The following is an 18838-nucleotide window of genomic DNA, read 5'->3' as shown; positions in this document are numbered from 1 at the left end:
TACGCGCTCGGCCTCTTTTCTCCAGGCTTGCGATACTTGACGGCATGTAACCCAGAGCACGAATGGGTCGTCGACGCTTTGGAGGACTTGGATGAACAACTCGTCCGGCAGGTGGGGTAGGCAGGTGCTGGCCATCTTTGACCTGGTTGCAATAAAAGAAAGATATTGCTGCGAGTCGATTTCGAGTTTCCAAGGTGGACATCGCGTGAGCTTTAACGCGCCATACTCGTAAATGAGGATTGCTGCCTGTTAAGCGAAATGCAACCCTGGAAGGATGCGCTTCTTGCCGTGTTTCGGTCTGTAGCGTCACGCGTCATCAGCGCTAAATGAGAATGTAATTAGGCTTCTACAAAGCTTCGTAAGTAGGCGGAAGATATTGCGAGCTTTATCGCCAAAGTCTACGACGGATGCGGCGTTTGGCAGTCCAGGCTGTCGTGGCGGAGTGGGCGTGGTAGATAGAATAAAGAATAGAAGAACTGCGCGTAGCGCGGTAACGTTTTAAGAAACTAGGCTAAGCACTATAGAGAGTGTGTGTACGACATAGTCGCTCTAATAGACTAGACTGAGCACTATCGCTCGTATACAGAGCATAAGAGCTTACGCTACAAATGGAACTACTCTCTTCGTGTTCTTCAAGGCCGGGTCTTGCAACTGGGGACTTTTTTCCAACCCGAGTAATTCCCTGATCGCATGAGTCTGATAGACCGTGCCGTTGCTCATAGAGTAGAAGATCGCATCGTCGTAAGAGGCAGTTAAATCACGCGTCGCAAGTACAGTGCGGCTACCATCTGCTAAGAGAAATTCGCGGCGGAGATGAGGAGGGAAGTAGTCGGCTGGGTCTGCCTTGTGTAGCCCCCATCCGTCGTCCTCGGTAGCGTTTGAGTCTGCAATCTGCGTCAATAATGATCAGGCTCAAATATAGATGTAGCATGCCCCTACCTCTGCTATGAAGGTTGTAATTTCCATTGCCCTGGTACACGTACTGGTACCCATCGTTTGCACCACCTCCATCAAGACAGTATGGACTGGGCACTGGTTAGCCAAATGAAATGAGGAGACTGGGGAGCACGAAATCTTACGTGTTGCCTGTACCGGGATTTCCGAACGTAAGATCGAAAGTGCAGGGTTCGTTGCCGCAGGTGGAACTGAAGAATCCACTCAAGCGACTACCCTCTGCCGTGTTCTCCCCCGACTCGGTGCACCGAAGAAGTGCTCCACTGCCGCCTTCGACAACGGACGCGTAAGGATATTCGTCACAAGTGTCCTCGTCAGGACCCGGCGTTGCCATCTTGCCATTGCGACATGGCGTAGGGGAGACACAACCAGCCGCCCTCCGACGTGCGGCAGACTGACCATCGGGCCCATTGTAGTTAAGGATCTGAGGACAGAAGTCAGCGCCCAAATATCCTCCTGAGCTAGGCGATCCTTCCATACCCTTGGCTTGTTAGCGACATATATCGCGTAGCAGTCGTTGTTGCAAGGCCCCGGATACTCGGAACAATCCAGGTTCAGCATATACTGCTGGCCGAGGGCAAATGGGACAAGAGCAATCAATGCGAGAGCGAGCATACTGGGTGGTCTCAATCGGGAAGACCAAAAGAAACTGTACAGACACAGCTGATGAAGAACGTGGAAAGAGGTGTCGTAGAATGAAGATCTCGGAAGAAAGTGGAAGGAAAGTTTAAAGCAAGCCAGGCCACTTCTTATACGTAGCAGTGACATGATGGGGTTCAAAGTCAATTATCAGGCGTCCCGAGCTAACAGAATTGGAACGTGTGTTGTCATATGTACATGTATCATGTGCTACTAACGCATTGCCGATCGAGAGTGATAAGGTGGAGGAGGAACGTATGTCACATTTTAGCATAGAGAATGTACAGTGGCGTACGTAAGATGAACCATGCAGGCTGAAGTAAGTGAGATGAAGGATGTGGGGTAAAGTATATTTGCTGATGTGCCATGCTTTACAGACTAGAAATCTTAGTTATGAGCAGGCTGTGAAGATACGTTGTACCGCTATCCACAAGCTTTGCAAACGTTGAACGCGTCCGCGGGTAGTTGGGAGAACGCTGGATAGTAGGTACAGTATAAACCGGGTTGTATAGTATGAACTCAACCGGTCAATACGATCTGCAAATGTTGCGAGGACTAGAACGAATAGACGCTTGCGATTCGATGCGCGGGCATGAGGGATGTTTTCCAAGCGCTTACGTGCAACCACGCCTGATTGGACCCGATTACGCCCAGTTTCGCCCAGTTTCGCCCGTTTTCGCTCATTTTCGCTCAAAGTCGCTAGCTTGGTGGTGCAGGAAGCCCGATGAGGGAGAAAAGGATCGGCGCGGGAGGGGCGGGGTACCTAAGCAGGCGGCCGTGATAGCCGGAAGCTAGCGGGGAGTTACCGTAGCGTGCCCCGCACGCGGAATGATCCTTCATCAGGAAACATTAGAAACCTAAGAGGGGAATTACGTCACATTGCTAAAATCCCACATGCTGTGTTACACACGTTCTCCTTCGATCACGCCGAATGTTCATACCACTGTACTACCGTGAGAGCTTGCTGAATTCTTTCGTCCTGGTCGTTACCTGATCTTTCTGATCTCCCTTCCGCCTAAACTTCGAAAAATGGGTTTAATGTACCCTGTAGTTTGCGCCGCCCGGCTACCCGAAGAGGTCAGTGGGGTGTATCCTCTCCCTAGCTTCGGCTCAGCACTGACTTCAAGCGAGGGTTGCAGACTATAGATCTTTTCATCAAGGAAACTCGCGACGAGGTCGACATGTGGCGAATTGTTTTCGTGGACAGCGTTGACGATTATTACGACGAGGCATCAGGGGTACCAGGACAAGACGGAAGCGACCCAAACTCCCCATTCATTGGAAAGACGCCCCAGGAATGTCACCAACTGCTCTTGAAGCTTCGCGAGGATACAGAGTCGGAAATCTTTACGGACCTTTTTGCCATCATGGACGAGAGATCAACAGAAGACAACACTGTACTGCTCGTGTGCGCAGAGAGGGACTCCGGCGGGGAGAACGAAGTCTTGGCCCTGGCGACTGTCCGTGCTACCTTCAAGGCTGCACCTACAGCGCTAATGCTATATGAAACGGGACACAGCAGTGTAGAGGAGGATGCGGAGCGTGCTGCACGTGAAAAAGACAATGTTTATCGTGGAAGGTAGTCTACTCACGCATAACGTGGACTAAATGGCATCGATCGTTTTGCAAGGCCGGAAGAGCTATCTTCTAGCGTCCACAGGGGATAGCGATTGAGTGTATAAAGGCCGCAGTACGTTTGGTCGTGCGGAGCGACGTGAGCCGCAACGTTGTCGCTCTGGAGCTCGTAGACCGCACAGAGGCCGCGCTAAGTAGCTTTTGTTGTTGTGTTGGAGGGCGTTGAACGTACAAATACGGTAACGTTCGATTGTGGTGCGACTTGCAACGGTATCGAAACCAAACTTTAGACTGCGTTCAGGAGGACGTATTGGTTAGGTATAGGAGGATGCGCAACAGAGGGGTAACTGACAAACCTCGTCGCGCTAAGTCACATGTCTTCGCGTTTAGCGTGACACCTCAAATTAGCGTGTAAGCTTCCCCGCGTCTTTTTACTGACACCTCAGCATCCAACTCCAAATTCGAGTATCAGGCTGAAGCAGATCTTGCTGCCATCGACAAAACCATTGTCCATATAACCTCTCTTTCTTCCAATTTACCAGGCAATTTCCCGACTTGCCGTATCCGCGATGGCTGGCCCGACGCCGTCGACCCCATTCCGCTTTCGCGACCTCCCCGGAGAGGTAGGACTCTTCGAATCTCCACAATATGATGCGTGCTGACTCCTATTTCCCGCAGATACGCAACAAGATCTATCGTATCGCATTATGCAGCTTCAGCCCACCACCAACTACCGTCACGATACAGCCCTCGTCCTTTCTCACCGCGACACTCGCAGAACATCAGGTCGAGACCGCGATACTGCGTGTATCTAAAGAAACATACCGCGAGGCTTATAGTGTCATGGTCAAAACCAATCGCTTCGTAAAGGTCACATCGTCGCGAGGGCTTCCCATGCGCCTTGCTATGGCAGGCCAAGCGGTCCGGATGATCGCCATCGACAGAGACATTGTTGATAGATTCAAGGGATACGTGCTTGGTGTGCACATTGGTTTCAAACAACCACAATTCGGTCGCTCCCCAGTTGAACCCGAGAGCCTACGTGAACCTGTCACCGCGATAATTCTTTACAGCGATCTGGACCGGTTTTGCAAGGCATTAAACGATGGGGACTTACATGATCCGAGGTTCAGCGAAAAGATCAAGATCTCAATCACCATGGCGCCTGTCTTAGACGTTGCGTCAAGTGACACACTATCGCCCGACCTCAACGATTTCTTCACCAAGAAGACGCAGGAAACGCTGTTCATGCCGTTCATGGCCAATTTGTTTGGATACGGGGCCGTCGAAATTAGTGGCCATGTCGACAGTGCTCTGGCAGCTACCGTTCGTCAAAGTCTTGGGCAAGACAGATGTTTCAATCCGGCGGCTGTTCTCGCTGAGTTTGCGGCCGCGAAAGATCGAGGGTCACAACAGTTCAAAGACCGCCAATTTGAGGAGGCCGTCATTGGCTGGCAGGACGCCGTTTACGATCTGGAACAGTTACGTGAGTCCAGTTCCTGGCCAAATCTGATTCGCAAGGGAGGTGATGCATTTGTTGAGGAAATCGCTCCGCTATATTTCTTGATGCAGCTCAACATCGCCCACATTCAGATCGCGAATATGCAGAAGAACGCGTTTGGCGCCGAGCTATTGGCCGATGGCGCGCTGAACTCTGCAACTCGGTCGTTGAAGCCAGGCTTCTGGAAACCTGGTTACAAGTACAGACCTTCGCTTCAGCAGTTCGCCAAGCTGCGCTATCGGTACGCAATGTTCATGAGGCTGGAAGGAAACCCACAGAATGCGAATCGCGCTTTGAGCTTCATCGATAAAGCTCTTGTGTCACAGCCGGGTGACGGTGTACTTCTGAGAGAGCGTGAGAACATTCTGGGGTGGATACAACGGCTTTGATTCCGTATCCAACGACTTCAATACGCGCTCGAACGCCTTTCATAGTCATCTACTGGCTCCTACGAAGCGATCATAGGGTATTGGCTTCCCGCACTGGTGCCTGGGAAAGCTAGGACCTGGTGGCTCGTGCTTCACAGCTCGCTACAGATCCCGAAATTGATTCTACCCGTCGTTGTTTCTACGTTGCCTCGAAAAGAACTGTTTCGCTAAAGCTCCGAGACCACTTCCGCCATCAGAAGTGGCGCGCAGTCGCTATAATGTCCAAATTCGCTCAACCCTTCCGCTTCATGGACTTACCCGGAGAACTGCGCAATCAAGTCTACACCCTGTTGCTATGTTCGTTCGGGTACCCAGTCGAGCAGACTGTCGACAACTTCCATTTGCCTATTGCATCTGATGGCCACCGCGCCGACACAGCCATCCTCTCCACCAGTCGTCGAGTCCATCTTGAAGCCTACGATGTCATGGTGAAGGTGAATCGTTTCGTCGCTGTCCGCGCATATCTGCCTTTACCATTGATGGAAATCCTACAGGAGGGTGATGTGTCGGTCATCACCCTCAATGATCTGCATATCTCTCAGTTCAAGGGCCACATGCTATCAGTAACGTTATCGACGTCAACGCCTTCGCATGAGCCGCCCATGAGCGTCATGCTCCTCGCCGGAGACTTACAACCTCTCTGTGAAAACATCAATCGAAGCGGTTTTGATACAAGTCTCACAATCGACGTGGACGTTGCGCCCCTGCTCGGCGAGCCCAATCCAGTCTACAAAGATTCCTTCGACGCCTTCGTCTCGGAAGAAATACAACTCAGCCTGCTCGCCCCATTCAAGAATTACATGCGGGGCTTCAAGAATGTCCACGTACACGGTCGCGTGTCGTCCGAGATTGCGATCGCAACGGCGGCGGACATGTGCAAGGATGAATGGTCGGATCCTGTTGAAACTTTTCACCAACTCCAAGGACTGAAAGATCACGCTGATGTGAAGTGGTACTATGACTCTCGCAGGGAAGTATTAGGGTCATGGAATGAGTGTTTGGTGGAGATCGGCCGTATCCGCGAATCTTCGTCGTGGGGCAACCTCGTCTTGTTGGGAGGAGATTCATTCGTCGATGCAATGATTGAGCTAAGGTTCTCATGCTGCCTGGGTCTCTGCTACGCTATCATAGCGATGTTCAACGACGAGATGGAGAACGGCAAACATGGAGGGCTTATGGACGCTCTCAACATGATCTTAAAGCGTACCATGACCGCCGTGGGAGAATGCATGGAGCCAAATCTTTGGCAAAAAGGTCGCGAATGGGAGCCCTCAGATGCTCGATTTGCTAAGCTACTCTACCGACAAGCGATAATGATTCTCCTAGGCGGCAATAGTCGCAACGCGGGCCTCGCACTCGAGTTCATGGAAGTCGCTCTCGAACTCTCGCCTCGCGACAGAGATATCATGAAAGTACATGACGCCATACTCAGATGGAGTGCTTCTGGCAGCCACTTCGATGCCGATGGGGATTCGATTCGCATCCATCTGTCTGAAAATGGAGACATTACAATCGATATGTAATGTAACGATTACGCTCACAACCAGTCTTTTCCCACGAGACGCGCTGGTACCTGCGTTTCTGCGTCTCAGGCAGAACTTTTAAGCAGATACATGTACGAATAAAGTGTTTGAAGTTGATCTCATATTCCCTCGTATTCGTCTACTCCATCTGTAAATTGTGTAGCTGTGCGTACTGTTCTTCATGTCTTCTCAACTCGAGGTTGCATGCAATGGCTTGTGCAATGTGGATTGATGTCACAGCAATGACGTAAAAAATGCTCGTTCATCTCTTTTTCGCCTCCGACGTGCGCCTTAGTGAGCTGCCGTTGCGTCACCGCCACGCTCGGACTCCAATGTTTGTTTATCGAGCGCTAGACCGCCTTACGCGCACGTGGGAAAGCAAACCACAGACTGCCCCCACCTTCGACCTTTGCACAACAACTCCCCACTCGATTCCAACTCAATCGTCGCGAAGATGACTGCCACAGTCGACGCTAACATGGCTACCGCCGATACCGATACGCCCTTTCGCTTCATGGACCTTCCCGGAGAGCTCAGAAACAAAGTGTATACTTTGCTGCTCTGCTCGTTTGGACCCGCCCCACCTCCTGCCCGCAAGATACCCGAGGATCTGTTTACCAAGAACAGCTATGAGTTCAAACTTCTCCCCGCTCAACAGTGGAACGACTCTGCCATCCTTCGTGTGAACAGCCAGGTTCATCGTGAAGCCTACGACATCATGGTAAAAACCAACAGATTCGTTCGGATCAGCTGCCCGGGTAAACGCACTTTCCACAACATCATCGCTGGCCAAAACGTCCCCGTCGTCGCAAGTGGACAACGCGCAGCGCAGTTCAATGAGTACGTCAAAGCAACAAGGTCTATCATTCTGACTGAGTTTCCTAACATCTGATGGCAGACAACTTGTCGATATCACTATGTCTGCCGCAGATGAGGAGCTCACTATGCCTTCCGCAGATGGGGGGCCCAGTTCGCACGTAGGCGCCAGTCAACCAGCAAGCGTCGTCATCCTAGGTCAGCAACTTGAGAAGTTCTGTGGCAGCTTCGAGATGGCAAAAACCATTGTACCAGGGCTCGCCAAGAATGCGACTTTCATCATAACTGTGGCTCCGATGCTCGCTTATCAAGGCCCATGGTACCAAGACGACTTGACAGACTTCTTCTCCGAGGCTACCCAGAGGATCTTGCTCTGGGAACTGACTGGCCTACGAGACTTCAAAAAAGTCGAAGTCCATGGTCATGTCTCACCTGATGTCGCAACGGAGCTGAAAAGGCTGATGATGTTGGAAAAGTGGAATGACCCACACCATATCGTCAAACTCATGAGGGAGAGCAAAGACCGCGGTGCTCAACTCTACCGCGAAGGTCGACTGATGGAGGCGTTCTCCGCTTGGGGAACAAGCATGCATGAGATCGATCGTATGCGCGAGGGCACCTCCTGGGCTAAGCTTATCAAGATTGGCGGTGAGCCTTGGATCGACCAGATGGCTGAGCTGCAGTGCTCACTTGGACTCAATTCGGCACTGGTCAACATCATGCAGTGGGGCCCCGACTCCAAGAACGAATCCATACCGCTGGCAATTCGGCAATCGTATAGGAACCTCACCCTATCCTGCCTTGAAACGTCTGCCAAGTGTGTTGAACCAGGACAGTGGAAAGAAGGATACACCTGGGTATGTCCTACGATGCTCCAGGCAAAGATCTTGTACCGCCGCGCTGTGTGCATTCGGATTTGGGGTGATAGATTGCAAGCTGTCTACGCTCTGGATCTTATCCGTGGAGCTATGTCACTTGTACCGAACGACCCCGTCGTCCGTAAGGAGGCGGAGGCCATCGTGATGTGGGCAGGCGGTATGTAGGAGAGCTGTGAGCATCTCCGGGTGCGTCCGACGGCATACAACACCCTGATTTTGGATGTTTGGAAGACACGCATGGAAACAGGTACCACAGTCGAGGAGGTGTGCGCTCAGAGCATGTGCAGTGGCCATAATGATTCATACTTCTTCTTGTACAATATCAAAGAATCTCCTCTCACCTCCATGCTCATTAATACATCGCGTCACCCCAGTCTTCCCTAATCATCTCACTACCCTTCTCAGCCACCATATAGATACTCGCCAAGATGTTAGCATCCGGAAGTACCGGTACAATACTGCAATCAACAACTCTCAGCCCATCAACACCATACACCCTCAGCCTACTATCCACAACACCACCATCTTCCTGCGGAAGCATCTGGTTCGTACCAGTAGCATGCCAGTTGGGAATGGTATTCGCCTTGATGTACTCGAGGATAGCTTCGTCGTCGTCATCAGCAACAGCCGGACCAGGGCTGACTTCGCCAGAATTCGGGCCGATAGTGAAGCGCGACAAGGCCGGGTGGCGAAGGATAGCGCGGAGGTACTTGAATGAAGCGATACCAATGGCGCTGTCGGTGGGGTCGGCATAGTAGTTGCTGTTGATGAGGGGGCTGTCGGACATGGAAGCACTGCGGAGGCTGACTGTGCCGCGGGAGAGCTGGACCATGCTTGATGCGGTGACTGAGATGTAGGAGTCGTTCGATAGTGGGGCCCAGTATGGTGTTGGAATCCAGGGGTACCATACGCTCTCGAATAGATACTCGATATGAGTCTGGTTTGCCAGGCCAGCATCAATGACAGCCTGAGCGCCGATGTCGCGTAATTGCTGCTCGCTGAGCTTTTGGAAGCCGTTTGTGACACCGGAAGGAGCAGTGTATTGGCCGGTGAGATTTTGGTAGAATGCCTCTTGAGCAGCGCGCAGATTCTGAGGCGTGCGAGACATGTCCGTAGTGGAAGCGTTGTCCTGCGCACGCGCCATGATACTGAAGACTGAGTGGTCGTTGAGATGAAGGCCAACATTTTCATTGACGACGACAGGCGTGATACCGACCTTCTTGAGTTCGTCGGCGGGACCGATACCTGAGACCATGAGGAGCTGAGGCGAGTGGAAGGCACCCATGCTGACGATGACTTCGTTTCGCGCTCTTGCTTGGCTTACGAAACCGGTGATTTGGTTGATGTAGCTGACGCCAATCGCGCGTGGCTTGCTCGTGGAGTTCGTCGAAGATGGCTTACTCATAACGATACCGGTGACAGGAGCGTCATGCAGCACCTTAAGATTCGTTCGGTTGCGAGCTTGCTGATAGAAGCTGTCGTAGCTGGAGCTCCTTCGCAACATGCTATCCATGGTCGTCGTTCCATGCTTGACACCTTCGCCGTTACCGAGGTTGAGATCCTCGACGACAGGGATGTCGGCCGCTTCGCTGCAAGCAACAACAAAACCTTCGGTAGATGGTGGAACGTATCCCTGGAAACCTAGCTGAAGCGGCCCATCGCCATAAGCATCTTCATCGAACGTCTTGTACTCTTGGCTGAAAGCCGAGAGCTCCGCCGTCGAGGTGGGCGCGTTCAACCTCGTACTCTTCTTGAAAAGGCGGTAGACATCGTTCCAGCTCCATCCAGGGTTACCCAACTTGGCCCAATGATCGTATACACTGGCTGAGCCTCGCGCGTAGTAGAGACCGTTTGTCGTGCTCGAGCCACCAAGAGTTCGTCCGCGGAGATACTGAAGGGTGCGGTTGTTCAGATGCTCTTGTGGTGTGGTAAGCAGACCCCAGTCAATTACGCTGCCTTTGATGAACTGGTTGCCGCCAGGCGATTCGTATGCTAGAACCTGTTCGGGACTGGGCCCAGCTTCAAGAACCAGCACGGAGAAGTGTCCAGACTCAGTAAGGCGATTAGCCAAGACGAGACCGGCCGTTCCTCCTGGTTGTTGTTAGCGGGGTTCATGAAATGATCCCACCTTGTGGACAGTATCCGCAGGTATGATCCGTTTGCCGATGATCTCACGCGGCGAACAAAGAGTTGAACGTACCACCTGCGACGATAAAGTCGTACTCTTCATTGAAGACTGGTTCTTCAGTTTGACCCCCCTGAGGAGGAAGATCTCCTGGGCCTTGACGTTTCGCGAATTGAGAGTTGTGCAAATTGTACGTTGGCCAGGCAGAGGCGATGGACGAAAACGAAAGCAAGGCATATGTAGATGCCTTGGCGGCTGTGAGGTACCGCATGTTGAGACTTCACTTGCTTTCTCTCCGATGTGATCAGAACAGACGCTTGCAACTCTTCTTGGGAAGCTCAGCCAAGAATAGATCGACAGGGCTACACGGCACTGAGATGATCAGAAGGTACAACAGATGTGATGAGAGCGAGTACATCTCTTTATATCATGTCCATTGTACTGCCACCGGAAGCTGAACCAAGGCAGAGGAAGCCAAGACCTTGGGTATAGACTTTCTGCGCCTTGGTAAAAGCCGTCTCATGCTGAAAAGAACAAGTCAAAGTAACCCAAGACTTGCTGTCAGCCACGCCGTGATTTCCGGCTGACTCCGAGAAAACCGGTGATGCTCGCCTTTCATGTCTTACAGAGTTTCTAAATAAGCTTGGAGCTGTTTACGATGAATCCTGGATCCCGGTCCAGTGCAATAGTGGTATAAGATCCGGTGGGTGGTGTAGGATCAAGGCTGCTTTGCTTACGCGAGCAGAGGACGGCAAGATGGCGAAAAAGCACGTGGAGCATGGCGATGTACTTTGCCACAGTCTTGGTACCACCAAGACTTGACAAACGAAGGCGATCTGTGGCACCGCGTGAGCATGCGTGGGCATCCTCGTAAAGTGGAAGGCTATGTCTAGCCAAGGCAGAATCGTCATTGCCGAGCCTGGGGTAACGCGAGATCACGGTCCATCGTCGATCTACGTACTCCAATGTAAGCACGCCCAGCGCGTCGGGCCGGAGCTTACAGGTGATGTCGCATCGTTGACAATGCCAATGATAGGTGCCAATGCGACGGCTCGAAGAGCGCTTTGCGGAAGTGCGGGGAAGCTAAGCCACCGTGAAAACGACCGGTGGAGGACAACACGGACTTGCTCGGTACATGTAAAAGTATCTGGCCACCCAGGAGGACCTACGCGTACGAAGAAGGGTATTTGGTATCACCAAACACGTTGCGCGCTGTCATCGGCCGGATCTGTTCTTCGTGTTGAGGTTTAGGTGCCGTTGAACCCGTATTTTGGCAGGTGCGTCTAGGTACTGGCTAGTGTAGTAGCCACTGGAGCCTCTTCTGCCGATGCAGTGGTTCTCTGGAAAGGCCATTCCATCGAGCTTGGTCAAGGAGATGACGGCATGTTTTGTTGAGGTGGGGCTGTGTCATCCAGGTATCGCCCGTTGAAAGCATACATGGATACCCAGGGAGACGCTGCTCATCGCAATATCCTTGAGGACCTTGATTTGGGTGAACTCCGATGCATGACGAAGAGCTGATACGCTCGATCTGAACAGAAGTCGCGAGATTTTGATGCGCATATGCCGGAGGCACGTGGTAACGGTGAAAGCGGAGATGGAAGGATGAAGAGGGGTGTCGCGTCGGACGCGTCCAGCTCACAAGCAAGCCACGTTGATGACATAAGCAAGCCCCACATGATCTGACCGGCGCTGCGTATGTCAACGTTTGTCGCGATACCAACGAGAGTTCCATCCTGCGAGGCTTATCATATTGCAGTTATCACCATCGTCCACTCATTGATATCCAAACCTTCTTGTAGCCATAGGAGCATTCTTACATTGTTAGCCTTTGGCTCCTACACTTCTCGCATCATTGCGATCGCCGGATCTAAACATCGCACCTAGTAGCACAAACTTTGAGCCATGAAGAGTGGATTTATGTGGCAAGGGACATGATGTTCAAAGGTATTGCATTCCTTCAAGGATTATAATTATACACCTGGGCATGATCTGGCTTTGACGCCTCTACCTTAGCACGCGCATCCGCACTCTTTTTGCTCTCTCTAAGCATCTTCTCCAAATACTCGAACAAGATGTTCTCCTTCCTGATTGGATCTTTGAGCGTCTTCCAGTCCTGAGTCATGGTGCGCTCTGCTTTATAAACATCCCTACGATCCTGCCATTCCAAGCGGTTCCAATCACGGAAATCGCTCTTCTCTCGACCCCGCCAGGCAATCCTTTGGTTTGCTCTATACGCATTCTCGTTTCGCGCAAAGTCTTGCTTTAGCCTCTTGAACTGGCGTTGCTGTCCTTCTCGCTCTACGCGTTTCGCCTCAGCTCCTTTGTCCTCTTCCGCGGGACGTTTGCGTTGAGGGGTCGCAGCAGCGGCGTGCGCCTTCACAAATCGGGTTAGCAGCCGCGGGCTGAGTGCAACGTCCGTGATGGACTTGCTGAGCTGTTCTCCATCATTGGAGGCTGCAAGCGCGCGGCGAAGTCGTGTTGATGATAGTGGTTCCTCTTTGTAGCCGACAAACCAGACACCGCCTGTCATACCGAAGAAGCGTGTGGGCACATAACGCAGCCATTCGGTAGATGGCCCTGTAGAGTGGTGACACATTCGTGTCTGTCCAAGACGCCAGATACCTGTGCGTAGTCGATCCTTGATCATCTGGAGCCGCTCGTCGCCTGGATCAATATTAGCTATGGTCGCGCAAGAGAAGGCATCGTACGTACGGTCGACCGGAAGGTTCGCCATTGCGCGCGGAAACAGCATTGATAACTTCTGCTCCAGCCACGTCAAGTCACCGCCAGCTCCCAACTGCTGGATTAAGAGTTCTTCGAGTGTTTCCATCCGCCAGTCGTTGTAAGCTGTCAATTTGCGTAGTCCCGTTTCCGTCTCCATGCGTAGGCTGGTGCGTTCTGGATCCCCGGTACCAACGACTATAGTAGGCCCCCAGTATCCGGGGGACCCATATTCTTGATCAGCGTGATCAGGTCCAATTAAAGTGATAAACTGTATGTTGAAGCCATCTGCTGCGGCCTCTGATATGAGTCGATCTTTGAATGCTTCAGAGCCTCGCTCACCACGTGGGTGGCACCAGTGCCAGCCACCATAGAGACCACTATTGTTAATGAGGTCGATACGCTGTTGAAGGGTAAGAACGAGGTCCTTTGAGCCCGATTTTCCGCGTCTGTACTTCGAGGCTACGGAATAGTCGTCCAAGGGGAAGATGAAGGCGGCTATCAGGTGCATACCCTCGCCACCTCGAAAGAAGGCGTGGCATAATGTTTCCTTGTGTCCTTGATGAGGCGGATTGAAGCAGCCCCGGAATGTCAAGATGTAGTTGATCCTCCCCTTGATCAAATATGGCGGTGGCATGTGAATGCTGGGCCTAAATATGGTGGCCGCGGGATCTGCTAAGGCTCGCTTGATGTACCCCTCCAAGGGAGCAGTTGAGCTCATGATTATGGGTTAGTGCTTGGATACAGCCGGTGTAGGTTGCCAGATTCTGTAGTGGGCAGTTCTTGTATCCCCTCAGGGTTGCTGTGAAGAACATTGATGGCTCCATTGAGTCTCCACCGTGGAGAGCCATGGCTTAAGAGACAACTGCGACAAGCACTTTCACTTAAAAGAATCGACACTTTCATTCCACGTAGTCCTTTGCAATCGTGGGTACGCCCTTTTTGATGGTCGAGTGAAGTCATGGCCGTCTGCCACATGGGCGCTCCTTGAACGGATAGGGCTGTTGTAGATACATGCGAGACGACGTCGCATCTTTTCATCACACCCATTGCGCAGGTGAGCACGGAAGAACTTGTACTCATAGAAGTGCCGTGTCGCCTGTTCGAAAAGCTTGGTACAAGCCATCTCAGCTCAAACACTCGAGTCTATCAGTCTCCGGTTCTCTTCGCGATGCTGTCGGCGGCTTCGTAGAATACGCGAAAGAAGCATTCGAGGTCTTTAGTTCCCATAGCTACGTCCCCGATCCCGTGATCCATGTTCTGGATCTTTGCTTCCTGGTGAAAGTCAGATTCCGCGCCGATCATAAGCCATTGTACAAGGCATGCCAGCTTTCACCAGAACGTACCGACGGCAGGTCCACGATCACCAAACGGAATGACGCGCCTCCACGAGGCAGTGGGGCTGGGCTAGCGTGAGGACCTCGGGGGCGAAACTATATCTCGATGCTGCAGTTGCCCGTGGAAAGTTTCGAACGTGCTCTTTTTAGGATGCACTGCCGACGTGAACCCGGTAGCACACGTCATCGCAAGGCCAGAATCTTTCTCTTGCGTACTGTTACTGTGATGAGCCAGTGGTACAGATCTGCGTACGTAGTAGAAGCCTCGTGAGTAGTCGTGATGAGTAAAGTAGGGGTTGGTGGTGCATTGCGACCTGCCGGAAAGGGCTGCCGAGTTTGACAAGATCTGTAAATGTGTCGTTGATCTGAGGGCACGATGCCACGAAGAGGACAACTTTTTCAGGGCTGAACGCACGAGATTCATTGAAGACGGACTCTCGATGGCGGGGAAGCCGAGGCTGGACGCTCGTGTAGCAAACCATGTTGCGCCTTCCACGAGGTTGGGAGGCGGCTCTTCCGAAATTTGCGGGGCTGCGCTAAGCTCGTCTGGACTAGCGCATTTGTTGCAAGGGGTCCGGCTTGTCGCGGAAAGGCTTCCGTGCATCATCATCGGCATCCACCAAATATCTGAACTTCGCGCTCGAGGCTGAAGTCTTTTCGCGAGCTACTTTTGTTGTGTATGTTGGGCATCGACGAGGGCACTCAAAACAATTTCGACCACAGCTCGCCACAGTCAAAGCGCGAAGTCAGCTTGCATGCCTAAGTAGGTGGCCTTGGGCTGAGGGCTGAAGGCTCATGCAAGTTCAGCACAGTGGCAAGGCCGCTCGGGCTGACACAGAGAAGCGCAGCGGCAGTAGCTCATTTGCAAGACGCAGTAGTTTGTATTATGTTGAAGCCAGCTTCATCGGCGAAGGTATTGTACAGGCAGGGTGTTTGTAGATATCCGAATTCCTATTCTTTGTTCTGCAGTGGGGTATTACAATGTCGTAAGGACAAAAAGGAAATCAGGCGGGTGTGGGTGTGGGTATGCGCAATAACAAGAACGCTATCATCATTCGACCGTATGCTCCGCTGCCAACCTCGGTAGAGTTCCTCGTGAATGGATCGTCTCGCTCAGTCCCATAGGTCTTTCGTCCAATAGCCTTCCATCGTTCTCTTCGTCGACTTTTTTGAAGCTGTCGTGGACCAGACCCCTTCGAGGGTCTTCGTGTTTGCCGCCGAGCTTGCTCTTTGAACGACCGGAGATTGGGGATGGGAATGTAGTACCGTCGCTCAGCACCATGGCGGAGGGAGGTGCAGCAGGCATCTGGCGCGGTAGGTCGAGGGAGCTACTGTCCAGAGAAACGTGGTCTTGCGTGCGTCGGACGATTGGGTTCTGTGATGTCGCGGTCGGTGCGTCGCTTTCTCCACGAGAGTGTCGTTGGCCGTTGGCGTTGTTCTTACGTCTGCGCAACCACCAGACCAGAGCGACAATTAGAAGTGCACCGACGATGCCCCCGATCGCTGCTCCAACTATGGGGCCGATCTGAGTCTTTGCCTTTGCGCCTGGCAAGACGCGACACACTTGCTTGACCTTCGCATCGGCGCCTTTGGGGTCGGCTGCTGTGACAACTGCAGGTGCGAGCTGGAAGTTTTGCGCATCGGGATCGACGATGAGGTAGTTTTGCGTGAAGAAGGGTAGGCCCAGGGTTCCGATGGTCATGGTACTAGGTCCGGTTTGGTTCGTCACGGCCATGTTGAAGACTGTCGCATTGTCCACTTCGTACAGCCCTGCAGCATTGTATGCCCGGGGCCGGCTGTAGAGCTCAGTAGCTGGAATGACGGACTTGTAAGTTGCGACAGAGGGTTTGGATGCGTCGCCGCCGGGGGTGCCCATGTCCGACAGCGTGACGGTGATGGTGCCAGCAGGAGCTGGGTCGGTAGGAAGCTCGAAGTGAAGCGAGGTTTCGTTCCAAAAGGCAGTAGTCTCCGCCGCAGCAAGGTTGTCTAACATCGCAGCTGGCAGTCTAATGTCAGATGAGAAAGGGTCTAGATGTACGACAAGAGTGTCCTTTGCGTCCGCGAAGAGCGTGGTGCTCTTACCGCCAACATCGTACGTGATGGCCGTAAGGATAGCGCAAGTTGGACAGTCGGAAAACATAGGAAAGGTAGTGGCTGCGCTCTTGAGGCGGCTTTCGTCGTAGCCACCAACGACTATCAAGCCATCTTGGGGTGCTTCTTCAGATTCTGATCCGGCCCATAGTCCATACGTTCGGGAAGAAGCTTGGCCAGCGTCCACGAGGTAGTTCAAGAAGCTCGAGTCCATTCCCAGAGGCAGAGTCGCTCGATAGCTTGGCTCGTTCTTCATGAGCGCGTCTGCGCTTGCTACAACGCGTCAGTGCTGCAAAGAACCAATTTTCTCATGGACTTACTATCAGTGGATCCGTTGGTGTACATGGGAAAGGTCGCGAACTTGTTTGCATCCGGTTTGAGACCAAAAGCCGCAGCATCGTCGAAGAAGATGTAGGAGCTCGCGTATGCTAGATCAACGGACTCTCTACTGCCAGTCCAGGTCGCGTAGTCTACCTCTTTGAACGTGGTCGAAGTTGCACTATCGTAGATGCCACCGAGCTGGCCAATGCAGCTGGTGTTCGTAGCTGCCACGCACTCTGCTGCATTGTTGATGAAGAGATTGTCGGAAAGCGTCGATGGCGTCAAGGAAAAGGGTTGCGGAGGAGTGCCGATAGCGAAGGAGATGCCTCTGGTGAGGACAGTGCCGTCAGCGGAGACAGTGTTGTTTGCCCAGGGCAGGAGCAACGGCTTGGAGCCGTTTGCGCAAGCCATCGTCCCTTGGTAACGATGGATGTCCTCCAAAAATGTAAGATCTGGTGTTGTGTATTTGTGACAGCGTCAACCTCGCACGGGTATTTTTGGCGTCAGCCATGACTGTCCCTGATATGGATTGCAGGGACGCATTAACAAGGGGATGATCTGCTAAGCTTGGGCATGGGCACCTAGGCTATGGGGATCGGGCGTTGACGACACCTGCAGACCTGAAAACTCGGGTAAGGAAAAGAACCCTATTGGATTGGTCCGTCATGAGTACTTCGGGTACATACTACCTAGAGTCTCAGAATGGTCGGTACCTGGGCGACGAGACATATGCGCTTCTCCACAGCTTCACATCGTTCTCTTACTCCATGGTACGCAACGAACTCACTCATCTCATCTTCGAAGTGGTCCGGCGACCGCCGATGCTCTGCGTAGAGTGGTGACGTCACAGCGTAGGTGCAGGCGCAGGCCTTGGTTTGTTGACATCCGCGAGTCGCCCTCATCTTAGATTCAAGGAATCTTGCTGTTCGTGTCGCAATTCTCCTGACAGGACGGGCCTTTTGCGGCGAAGGAAAATGTTAATTCGGACCGTTGACGTCGGAACGTTGTTCAGCCACGCGCTGTCCCGTCCATCGAGCCAATCAGCACTTGCCGACTCACTAGCGTCTTTCGGGGACATGTTTCGCGTATGCAAATCTCGCTCGCTTCTCTGATAACTCCGTCGATCGTGTGCCCAACCTCATAGTCGGGGTACATGCCCAAGTTCGCCTCTCCCTGTCTTTTGTGTTCGAGCCTCGATGGATTTTCGATGAGACCGGAGGTGGTGGGTACCGTGGTCGCGCATCATTTTTTGACGACGCACTGTGATTGGAAGGCAATAATTTCCAGTCCGATAAGATGAGGTCTGTCGCGTCGCGTTATACTCAACGGGCTCGTAACCTACGTTCACCGACCTTTGGCGTTACCAGAGTCCGCATCACGCATGAAGGCCTGACCTTGAGTAGGTGCATGAAGATTTTAGCAAGCTCAGTTCCCTACATGATTACTGATGTGTGTCATCAACCGCCACTCGACCTCAGCTCTCAGCCCTCACTATCCGGAAGTGCGTCTTGGGCATCTTCTCATGATGTGAAGACACTTGACTTCACGTCTCTCCTTTTCGCGTTCTCCAACTCACCCGTGACACACCTCGGCGTTGCCGATCAGCAAACGGAGGCCTGCTCGTTGTATCGCATTGGATGCAGCGTGCTGTAGTTCGTAGTCTTGTCACCAAAAGGTTGTAGCCTTTCCATTTGGTCATCTGGCCCAAATGAGAACGCAGGCCTTGATCTACCAAGGCTCGAAATCAGGCTCCAAGTACCTGACTCAGAAGATGTACCAGAACCTTCCGTATTATTGCGGCTCTTTTTGTGACCTTTGCTCCCGGGACGTCTAATGCAGGTGTATTGTTTGTAAACTGCATCTTCAGTCCACCAAGTTGATGGTATGGGACCGCATGCGCAGCCCGGACATGGTAAGTCGGGGGAG

The 18838-nt window shown here is 52.5% G+C and overlaps 5 protein-coding genes across 5 annotated transcripts; 3 read left to right on the top strand and 2 right to left on the bottom strand.

Annotated features, from left to right (window-relative positions):
* Positions 1-3816: 3816 nt before the first annotated feature.
* Positions 3817-5058, top strand: J4E83_008823 (uncharacterized protein; the record flags this gene model as incomplete). The annotated part of the gene is made up of 1 exon (XM_049335716.1): positions 3817-5058. The coding sequence occupies one exon, from the start codon at positions 3817-3819 to the stop codon at positions 5056-5058; it is 1242 nt and encodes a 413-aa protein (XP_049185212.1).
* A 257-nt stretch (positions 5059-5315) lies between these two features.
* Positions 5316-6620, top strand: J4E83_008822 (uncharacterized protein; the record flags this gene model as incomplete). Its single annotated transcript, XM_049335715.1, has 1 exon — positions 5316-6620. One exon carries the CDS (start codon positions 5316-5318, stop codon positions 6618-6620), a length of 1305 nt encoding a protein of 434 aa, XP_049185211.1.
* A 478-nt stretch (positions 6621-7098) lies between these two features.
* J4E83_008821 (uncharacterized protein) lies at positions 7099-8479 on the top strand (the record flags this gene model as incomplete). The annotated part of the gene is made up of 2 exons (XM_049335714.1): positions 7099-7460; positions 7519-8479. The coding sequence occupies 2 exons, from the start codon at positions 7099-7101 to the stop codon at positions 8477-8479; spliced, it is 1323 nt and encodes a 440-aa protein (XP_049185210.1).
* Positions 8480-8666: 187 nt separating this feature from the next.
* Positions 8667-13884, bottom strand: J4E83_008820 (uncharacterized protein; the record flags this gene model as incomplete). The annotated part of the gene is made up of 5 exons (XM_049335713.1): positions 8667-10405; positions 10515-10572; positions 12451-13019; positions 13065-13106; positions 13155-13884. The coding sequence occupies 5 exons, from the start codon at positions 13882-13884 to the stop codon at positions 8667-8669; spliced, it is 3138 nt and encodes a 1045-aa protein (XP_049185209.1).
* Positions 13885-15551: 1667 nt separating this feature from the next.
* Positions 15552-17323, bottom strand: J4E83_008819 (uncharacterized protein; the record flags this gene model as incomplete). Its single annotated transcript, XM_049335712.1, has 2 exons — positions 15552-16864; positions 16912-17323. The coding sequence occupies 2 exons, from the start codon at positions 17321-17323 to the stop codon at positions 15552-15554; spliced, it is 1725 nt and encodes a 574-aa protein (XP_049185208.1).
* Positions 17324-18838: the final 1515 nt, after the last annotated feature.

The sequence above is a fragment of the Alternaria metachromatica genome (genome assembly GCF_023757995.1).
Source record: "Alternaria metachromatica strain BMP 0045 chromosome Unknown scaffold_27, whole genome shotgun sequence".
Lineage (NCBI taxonomy): Eukaryota > Fungi > Ascomycota > Dothideomycetes > Pleosporales > Pleosporaceae > Alternaria > Alternaria metachromatica.
Note: the sequence above shows the minus strand (reverse complement) of the source record. Positions and strands in the feature narration are given on the sequence as shown.